This window comes from Maniola hyperantus, chromosome 11, assembly GCF_902806685.2.
Source record: "Maniola hyperantus chromosome 11, iAphHyp1.2, whole genome shotgun sequence".
In the NCBI taxonomy this organism is placed as follows: Eukaryota; Metazoa; Arthropoda; class Insecta; order Lepidoptera; family Nymphalidae; genus Maniola; species Maniola hyperantus.
In genome coordinates, this window is record NC_048546.1 from 4,311,811 (window position 1) to 4,323,122 (window position 11,312).

Sequence of the window (11,312 nt, forward strand, 5' to 3'; positions counted from 1 at the left end):
GGACGAAGTCACGGGCATCAGCTAGTTATGTCAATAAATTATTTTATGCTAGAAACCCGTTTTAGCGATATTCAATAGAGTGCACAAACAGTGGGTACGTATTACCTACTTATTTTGTAAAATAAATTCTTGATGCAGGTCATGTCGGGATCACAACTCTAATTCGCTCGACGTTTCGACGCTTTTGCACATGATGCGGTCACGAGCTTTGATTACCAGTAGAAGCCGACTAGGTAAGGTCAGCCCTACAAATACGCTACTCAAGCTCTGTTATCCTAATACTACTATTATATTCTATAAGCAAATGATAGAAGAAAATGATTTACTAACAAAATTCATTAAACACAAGGCTACTCTACCTACTTTAAAATAAAATTTTATATGCAAATTGGAAAGTTTGACAAAATTAACATAGATGTATAAAAAATTATAATCAATTCTACTCACAGTATGACTCACTCAATTATTTTTTAGGTTAATATCTGAATATATAAGATTTATAAACCTGCTATATAAATACTTGCAAACTTAATTCGAACAAACTATATCTCTCGATAAAATATGTATGGGAACCTCGATGCTTCCTAACATCAATATATGACTCACTCAATTAATTTTCAAGTCAACTTCTGCCAACCCGATCCACAATCTCAACTTCAATACAGGTGTGAAAGTTGCTAACTTAAATTTACATATCAAACAATAATATTGCCGGTCCTGTCTATCGCGTGCTACTTTATTGCAATAATATGTATTAGTTGGTCATGTTAACAAGTAATCTACATAATAACACGTCTATTTAAGTTTATGTTCCAATAAGGGCGGTATAAAATTATGTTCTACATGCATAATTAGTTGCCGGGACATCCTCTTTTACGTCTCTCGTAAACAGGCCCACGTCTACAACGATAAATAAAATAAATCGTGTTTATAAAGGTTATACACATTACACAAAAAGGAAAACTAAGTAAAATCATACATTATTATAAAACGATATACCTACTTACTAGAAATGTAGTTGTTGAGTGATAGAAAATAATTCATACTCTATGCGTCGTGTCGTATCACAGTTCACGACACGACAGTTAGGGAACTTCTAACAAAACATCGAGGCTTCGATGTCGCTGGCAGGCGTCAAAAGTTAGTACATATTTGACATAGGTTGCCCAAGGGTTGCCCTAAAGTAGCCCTATTTTTCTTTGACTTTACGTCACCATAGCCTAATATTTAACATATCGTCGATTCGATTATTATTATTTTACAGGTTTCTTTATTAAAAGCGGTTATTATATTTTATAGTTTTTCAGAACTAGATATATGTGTAAAGGGTCTTAAAGCATAAAATGATTGTCTATCTAATATAGACGTCAACAACTTACGCAAAATAACCGGTTATAAAGAAGCAGGAATCATCAAACGCTATAATATTATGGAATCGGTATTTATACTTATACCTAAGTTATAGGTTCAGATGCAATATGCTGACTCATACAGTAAATAACAATTAAATGAGAAGAATGTTTTGGGATCAAAGTGAAAGCTTTTTACTCAAAACAGTTACCACTGTAAACATTTTGATTTATTGAATTAGACAGATATTTGAATTATTATGCGAAAACTTAAAACTAAAGCAACGTTGAATACTCCGAACGCGCCCTATTGATGCTTTAATAATAAAATATGGTAAGAAATAAAGTATTCAAATTGCAACCTACTTAACTACTATGTATCTTGCAATTATACAGCAACACCATATAACAATTTCCAGAGCTTACCGTTTGACTCACCTAATAAAATTAACGACGATACGGCCTACGAAATGCTGGTTATAGAGATACGCGTACAGTCATCTACCTGGCGTCTACACTCTACATGTCACCATACCGATACGTAATAACTAATACGTAATAATATTCACAAAGTTCGCACCTGTTGTAATATCACCATATTCGGTGCCACAGTAACTTACTCATAGAAACGGTGGGCGGGCGGCGTTTCACAACGTAACGTCATAAAAGCGTCATACAAAAAGGTCAATTAAAATACTTTAGTGATGATTTTCTTACTCATTAGTAAGTATATTAAATTTGCTTTGCTATATTAGTAAAATTAATTATATTATATCGACACAACTGTTTTCCTCGCCTACGTACGAATCTATGACTATTTTATTGAGCGCTAAGATTTGTTTAATTTTGCAACGTTGTGACAAAAAAATTATTGGCTTCAATTAAAAAACAGGTATATAAACAAAGAAAGTAGCTGGTATTACTCATATAATAACTAATGAGTTTATTAATGTTATTTTATTTTTGTTGTTTCTGTTACTTTAGTTTTTGTCGTTTCTGTTATTTTATTGATGTTGTAGGTATTTTTTAACAAATGGTTACAAAAATAACATAACAGAAATAATGAAAAAATAACAAATTTATTTTAATAGTTATTTTTTATTATTTTTGTAACTTGTTAAAAATGTGATAGCGATGAGATGTGTAAATAAATGATAGAATTATTAATGACATTTAATGTATCGCATTGACATTAAACTGAATGGAACTGTTATTCCTTTACGGTTCCTTCTGTAATAGAATGCTTTAAACATAATATTATGTCATCCTGTAAGCAACCGGATAGGTAACTGAAACCGCCAATTACCCTACACACCCGAAATGCGCGGGCGTCAGCAACCTAGTCTCGTCATCCTAAATCTCTAGGCGAATAATATAATATGAATCATGAAATAAATATTGCAAGTGACTAGCGAAGTCGACCTCGAACCTTGTGAAGTCAACTTATAGACTTATGTAACATTTTCGCTGTGACTAAACATTACCGTTCCGATTATGATAATGAGTAAAAGTGTTTACGTCAATCATACACGGATATTTCGTAGCTATTTGAATTGTTGAATCATTTAACTATCCATTTCAATACACTTATGTCACTTTGATCATGGAAATTGTGATGAGACTTTATGATGATGATGATGAGATTATTACAATTATTATTAGTCACCATCATCCTGACATACAGATGTCCACTGCCAGACATAGGTATATTAGAGACTTCCACGCGCCACTTGAATCCAGCGGCTCCTTGCGACTCGTTTGATGTCGTCTGTCCACTATTATCAGTGCCTATATATTATAGAAAACCGTATTTTTAAAAAGGAACCAATTTTTTTACAATATTAAGTTACTAATGAATATTTTTATGGTTGTTGTATTTATATTATATGCTGGGTATTCCCAAAAACTATTATATCATCTTAGTAAAATGACTCACAAAGGCGTTTTTGAAGCTGTCCTAATTTACAAAAGTATCTCCTTACAATTATTATTATTAGTGCCTATATTTGACTAAATTAATTGTACCATTGCATTGACACGAATGTTCAGCTAAATTCGTAAAAACAAAATTAAATCCATATTCGCTAATTTTATCGTACAAAAATGTTTGGTTGTCAACTTCCTTTTTGTAAAAAGGAAATTTATTGTAATTGACGTTACGCTCAACAAATACGGTTATATCAATAACATTGTTCTTAATATTTCACCTGCAGGTGTTAAAGGCTTTAAATTTTAATGTACCTAACGGTAAGTTTTAGGACCAGATATTTTGTATATAATTTTCTTAATTTGTGTTCACATTTCGATAGGTACCTACCTACTTCAGTAGGTATTCTATAGTTTGGCAAACTTCCACTCAAACCCTGAGTCACTTAATAAATAGGTAGGTATATTGAGCTTTATGTCTCATTTAACATATCTTAAACTATGCTTAGACATTCGCGTGGGAGATAGCCGTGAAAGTTCAAAATGATTGACTAGACCGATACGCCACACATTATTTACAACATACCCGTAGCAAATTATAGCCTTTTTAATATATGGCAGGTTTTTATTAAACAGTTTTGCTATCAATAGTACACGGGTAACCGGATAGACGGAAGAGTACATGCAATAAAAAGACGCGGTTTTTGTACATAAGTAGGTTGTGACCCGGCAAATGAATGAATATGTGCGAATGAATTGTATCTACAACTGTCTGACTCGACGTCTACATTTATGCAACTTTATTAGATATTGTAATTTTAGCGGATGTAAATTGAAAAACATGCGTTACATTTTCCTTGGGCTGGGTGTACATTAGCTAATAATGAAACGAATAAAACTGAGCTAATGTACGCCACTTTAGCTATAACATCAGTTGAATGGTTTCGCCGCTGAAGTGGCTAATTTTTAGCCGCTTAGGTGTTCATGAAGATGTTAAAGGGCTCGCGACTCAGTCAATCCAGTCGTGAGCTTTCAACACTTAAAGCTTCCTCTTTAGACGCCGCGGCTGCTAGAGCTGCTAGTCGCTCAGACGTTAGGGCTAAATTGTGCCCATCGTGCGTCATGGCGATATAAAATCTACCTATTTCATACTACTTTGTTTGGTAGTAAAAAAGTGGTTTATGTTAAAAAAATTGTAGCGTAAATATTATTAGCTTTTTAAGTTATACACTTACTACGTTTTTAGGCAGAAAGAGTAGGACTCTGAAATTTTAATATACTTCTTTAGTGCAGATTAAAGCCGTGTAACCTTAGGTACACTCAAGTAATATAAGAAACCTTAATTTCAAGGTAATTTCGCAAAAAAATGGGCTGAAGTAATCAGTAAGTTACCGTTGTAAGTAGTTATTAACAACTGTGAAAGCAGACCTCACTGCATTTACTATAATTACTATTGCAAAAAACGGTAAGTATTGTAAAAAGGATTATTATATTTTGTGGGTCAGATCATCCTGTTGACCGATTCTTACATAAAATAAAACTGAGTTTTTTGTGAACTTCCCAGATCATTATTTTATATTGACTAATTTTATAAGATCATCATCATCTCACGCGTGGAAAAGCATTTATGAAAAAGTCATTTTAATGTAGGTATATATTTGAATCAATTTTTTTAAGTAAGTTTATAGATATACCTATCTAGGTATAGCAAGTAAACGAGCAGGCGGGTAACCTGATGTTAAGTGATTACCACCGCCCATGAACTTTGTAGCACCAGAGCTGAGGAACCACCAATGCGTTGATAGCTTTTCAGGGATTTGTTGATCCGCTCCTTGAATAAACCTTTGTAGAAATCTAGTGAGGACATCGCAGAAGTGTGTTGATTCCACAGTTTGCATGTGCGTGGAAAAAAGATCTGGTACGAAGGCTGGTTGAAATGCACCCAGGTGGTGAGGGTGGAAACTGGAATTGCTTACGGTAGTGCGTGGTGCGGTTGTAGAAAAAGGAGGGTGGAATAAGGTGGAAAGAGCTCCTCAGAACACTCGCTGTTTTAAAGGCTGTAGAACACGCAGATAGAGCTTATATGCCTCTGCAGTGCTCTATAGGGTTAACATTTTCCTACAAACTAGTTATTTAATTAGTTTACCTAATCATTGATGTTTATACTACATTTGGTAGTATAAACATACCTGTACCTACCTAGCCTAATGTACCTGTGATGTATGGTACCTTTGGTAGTAAGTGATGGTAAAACTACTGCCTCTATAAAAAGAGGCAGTAGTTTTAGAAGATTTTGACAAGACTATAGACGTGGAGCGCCAAGTATCAGACTTGAAACTTGAGAGTCATAAAGTTTATAGGTTTTAAGACTAATATATGCCAGAGAGTTTAATTTCTGGAGATTGCTAAATGATTATCAGTTAGGCAGCAGTAATAATATATTCACCAGTCATTTGAAATACATTATGCAGTCAGTGATATACCAACAGATTAGACACGGCAAATCTTTTGTCATTAGGTAAAGGGAAAGCGTAATGTGACTGATTTTGTTTTAATTTGCGTCGGTAAACTACAATTCTTTTTAAAACTTTTTAGGGTTCCGTGCCTCAAAAGGAAAAACGGAACCCTTATAGGATCACTTTGTTGTCTGTCTGTCTGTCTGTCAAGAAACCTACAGGGTACTTCCCGTTGACCTAGAATCATGAAATTTTGTAGGTAGGTAGGTCTCATAGCTGGTATTAGGGGAAAAACTTAAAAACCCTGAATTTGTGGTTACATCAAAAAAAAAATAGTATTTTCATATTTCAAAGTAAGATAACTATATCAAATGGGGTATCATATGAAAGGGCTTCACCTGTGCATTCTAAAACAGATTTTTATTTATTTTTATGTATCATAGTTTTTGAATTATCGTGCAAAATGTCGAAAAAATAAGACTGTAGTACGGAACCCTCATTGCGCGAACCTGACTCGCACTTGGCCGGTTTTTTTATAGACTAGCGCTTGGCCGAGTCAGACCTGCTAACAGGTGATAATGCATCCTAACATAGAGCGAGCTTGTCTAGAAGATGCCTATATACACTCTTAACTTATAGATACCTATATTAAAAGTGGAAGGAAAACTGATCCGAAACGGTGCTCTATATCCTAACGGTTTGAATTAGAAACGAGGAAGCAAATCGCTGCGCACGTATCCGTGGAATCTTGACTTCGTACCTACGGGTGCAGACTGCAAACCTTGACGATGCCATGCCTAAATCCTGCGTATTAATAAAATATAACTAAAAAAGTAGCTTTCACTTCACTGACACAGGAAACCACTCAGAGACGAAACTTATCTCCTTACAGTATGTAATTTATCATAAGCAAAGTTGGTTTTAGGCGTTACACTTACCTAGTAAAGGAGAGAGCAGACTGTGGCCTTGATATCGATTCACACTACATATTCGTGTCATTTTTTTCGTCTAGCAGATAATATGCAAATATAGGTACCGCAAAGAGTACATCGACCTTGTATACCGTGTCGCCCACAAGCCGTATGAATCAAAGCACGAATCTAGCGTAGCAGAATATCAGTAGAGTAGCTCCTAGTGACCTAGTGATTTCCATACCGCACGTGGGCGGGCCCAGTGTACTGACGGCGAGGTGGGTTAAATGTTAAATACAAGCAAATTAATACAGGTGACGAGGGTCGACAAATCACAAAACTGATGCGCCGATTCGACACTTTAATTACGTCAACCCATCCCATATCGAATCACATCTGAATTGCTGTGAGATACTCATCTGCATTGTAATTACTAATTAATTACTGTACGCGGCAGAAAGTAATGTACAGTCATCATCATCATCATCATCATCATCATCATCAACAACCAATAGACGTCCACTGCTGGGCATAGGTCTCTTGTAGGGACTTCCACACGCCACGATCTTGCGCCGCCTGGATCCAGCGGCTCCCTGCGACTCGTCTGATGTCGTCCGTGCACCTAGTGGGGGGTCTTCCAACGCAGCGTCTTTTGGTGCGAGGTTGCCATTCCAGCACCTTGAGACCCCAACGTCTATCGGTTGTACGAACTATGTGCCCTGCCCAGTGCCCATTGCCACTCCAGCTTCGCAACCCGTTGAGCTATGTCGGTTACTCTAGTTCTCCTACGGATCTCCTCATTTCTCATAAGTCACTCAGCGGGCGATGGAGAGAGCTATGCTTGGAGTTTCTCTACGTGATCAAATCAGAATGAACAGTACGCGGCCGAAAATAATGTACATCGGCCTTTAGAATGACATTTCGGCTTTGTAGAGCGTTGTCGCTGTCACTCATACCTATGTGTCACTCATATCTTACCGCTATCTCTTTCTTTATGTCGATGTACCGAAATACATCGACATTTAGAAAAAGGTAGCTGTGTTTAAGAGCATTGTCTCTGTCGTTGAGACCGACAAAACGTCACATAGGTATTAATGACAGAGACAACGCTCTACAAAGCCGAAATCTCATTCTGAAGGTCGATGTATATTATGTTCTACCGCATACTGTAAGCTAAACTTTTTTACTAACCGAAACCTCCATTGACAACCGATTCGAACCTACGTTTGAACTTTCGAAGCCAAGCATGTCACACCACCATCATCAACATGGGTTGATGATGATGGTGACCAATGGGCGGCTCTCTAATGAGCACGGGTCTCCTCTCAGAATTTTTGTCCAGACAGTTTGGCTATAGTTTACCAGCCTTCACACACCTTTGAGAACATTATGGAGAACCCTCCGGCATGCAGGTTTCCACAGGATGTTTTACTTCTACTGGGTCGATAGGTAAGTACTATCGACTATCGTGACGTAATCCAAACATATCCATTTACTTGTCACGGCCGCATCTAAAACTTAATTTTTACAATGCTATTACATAATTCAATAAAGCAATAGCGAGCTAAAACAGCTGTAAACATTTATTGCTCACTAAAATTCATGTAGCTACGTACTAGGTACATGTTTTGTGTCACTGAATCAATGATATAATACCGTAACATAGGAATTTACCGTACATGACTATAATACCACGTATACATTCCTTTACTTACTAAGTTAAATTTATTCCTAGTTAAATACGTGACCTAAAACGTACCTATTTTTTTTTAAAGAATATTAGCCATGTTAAATGACTAATATTCCCCTTTCCTCTCCAACTAAGCGTCAAGCTTGTGCTAGGAGTAGGTACGACAATAGTGCAACGGGCGGGGTTTGAACTGTCGACCTTTCGGATTTCAGTCCACTCATTTACCGATTGAGCTATTGAGGCTCTAATTGTTTATTAAACGCAAGTATGTACCTAGTACCTACTCGTATATGTCGTACCTACCTATTACAGATTTTATTTACTTAGGTATACTATGTAGATTTAAATAAATGAAATGTAAGCAAATGAACAAGCCGAAAGAATATCTAGATCGCTAAAAAGCACGTAATGTTTTGTTTAAAGGCTCAACAACCTAAACTTAATTTTATATATCGAACAATAAAATTTAAACAGTGATCTAATGCATCATGAATCATGATTCATTATTTCATCGTGATACAATTGACTTTTTATATTAAAAACTATTACCAACAGGTTTTAGAATTAATTTTATACTTACTTTACAAAACAAAACTTAACAAAACTAATTAATGTAATGTCAATGATTTTCCCCAGATGTTTAAAGTCAAGTCACATTCTTGAATAGGTGGGTATCTAATATTATAATGATTATAAAATACTAGATTATACCCGCGACTTCATCGTATTATTGACCATATTATTATTTTCTCGGATTCGGATGTCCTGCGCTCAAAAGCCCTAAGTCATACGATACGGCGAATCGTAGGATGAGTATTATCTCTACTTAGTATAAAATAAAGTCGCTTCCCGCTCTGTCTGTATGTAAGAACGCGTAGATCTTTTAAACTACGAAACCGATTTTAATGCGGATTTCACCAATAGATAGAGTGATTCAAGAGGAAGGTTTATTTTTATTATTAAGCCTTTATTTAACTTCCTTATCTCTATATACAATGTTTTCTTATAACTACTCGTCTATCTAATAGGTATTATTTGTTTTTATAACTTTTTCGCTTAATCTTATGTTAGTTTTGCTAGTATAATTATGTTGGTAAAATAATTAAGTGTGTTTTGTATGTGTGAAGTTTACTTGTTGTAGGTATGTAGTGGTAGGTAGTTAATAAATTATTATAATATTAATTTACAAAAGTTACAAAATTGATTTTTTATGTGAGTAGTTATTCTGTGTAGTGTAGATAAGGATCCCATATTTGGGTATAAGGCCCCCCCCCGGTTCTGCCTTTATATTCTGTATTTTGCATTACCTAATGCAGTCTTGAAAAATCCAAAATTGTAAAAATTATGTAGGTATTTTTTTTTTCAATTCTTTTTTCATATTTTACTTTTTAGATTCCTCACGTTAGTATCCCAGAATTTCTTCTCTATGCATACGTATATATTATCATAGGTATAACACCTGTTTTTATCCTATATATTCTTATTATTAAATATAAAAATTCTCATTGTATGTGCATTGATTATTTTGGGTGGTGCACGCATTATACTTTATATTCGAAACGGGGGGGTTTTGGTCTTACTCCTCCACGGTGACCAACCGTATTGGAGGAGGGGGAGGATCTTTAGACGGTGATTCTTATTCTGCTGCGCCACTATTATACGATGCTGCTGTAGACTCTGGGGTAATGTATTTTTCGTTTCTATTATAATTTGGTGTATGTTTGGTGGCCCAGTATGATGTCAGGATGTTCTTTTTTTGTACTTGGGTCGTCTCTTTGGTTTTCCTTATAGATCCGCTATTATTCTCAGGTGATGTTTCAGGAAAATTACGTTTGTTTCCTCTGTTTGTGTTTTCTTTTGGCTCTATTTGTGATAGGATAATCATTTTATCGTATTTAATTGGTACTTTTTTCCCTTTTTCTCTCTGTTCTTTCGCCATTTCTTGTAGTTCTTTTCTTATTTCTAAAATTTTCGGGGGGTAGTCTTCCTTTATGTAACAGTTCACCTTTTCTAGTGTTTTTTTCTTTCGTAAGATTTCAATTTTTCTTTTTAGTGTAGAGAGTGTTACGATTATCGGTCTAGCTTTTTCTCCTTTTTTACCCAGTCTTCTTGATGATTGTATTTCGAGACTTGTACAATCTATCTTCATTATATCGTGGAATAATAAGAGAATCTTATTGTGTAAGTCTTCATAGTTTTGCTCTTTTTCCTCTACACCGAAAATGACAACATTTCGTTCCCTGGTTTGTTTCTCAAGGTAGTCAAGTCTTTGTTCCTGCGAACTAACAGTAACCTGTAAATTTTGCAATTTATTTTGAACTTCGTGAAATTTCTCATTAATTTTGTTGATTAAGTTGGTTTCGCTCTTTCTGACACTTTCTTTTGTTTCGTTAATGTCCTCTTGTATATTTTTAAGTATCTTTAGTATTTCTTCCATCTTAGTTCAGTATAAGTGCTATAAATAAATTTAAAAAAACCAAAAAAGCGAATAGTGCTACTCCGGGACTGAGGATCGAACTCGGTGAATGCTATGATAAGTCAGACGTAGTTTGCATTACGCCACCAGTTCTCTTACTTGTATCAACGAAATATGTAAGTGATATCTTCGAGTCTGAAATGTACTTGTCAGTGTATTTTATTTTTATACCAACCCTCAATAGTTCACTTTTTCGTTTCTAATTATAACACTTTGTTTTTAACTTTATAATGTTAATTTTACTAATTTTAATGTACTAATTATGTGTAAGATAATGTTTATTGATTACCTTAGTACATATTTCAGTGTATTGTAGTCCTTTAGCACTTTTGTTTACAATCTATTTTTGAACAATTGATTGTTAACGGACGATGTATTTATTTGGCCTTTTCACAGTTATCTTGCTTTGTTTATCTTGGATAACACTTCCACTCGCGAGTTGTAAGGAGTTTTACACTTATTTCACAAAAAATACTGAAATTTCGCGGATTTAGAATTTATAAT

General features: G+C 35.0%; 1 protein-coding gene across 1 annotated transcript; it reads right to left on the minus strand.

The window, feature by feature from the left end:
* Window positions 1-9,968: 9,968 nt before the first annotated feature.
* Window positions 9,969-10,769, minus strand: LOC138403045 (chromosome partition protein Smc-like). The gene has a single exon (XM_069501999.1). It carries the CDS (start codon window positions 10,767-10,769, stop codon window positions 9,969-9,971), a length of 801 nt encoding a protein of 266 aa, XP_069358100.1.
* Window positions 10,770-11,312: the final 543 nt, after the last annotated feature.

Excerpts from the sequence above, each read along its gene's own strand:
- LOC138403045 (XM_069501999.1), bottom strand. The coding sequence starts at position 10,769 with ATGGAAGAAATACTAAAGATACTTAAAAATATACAAGAGGACATTAAC.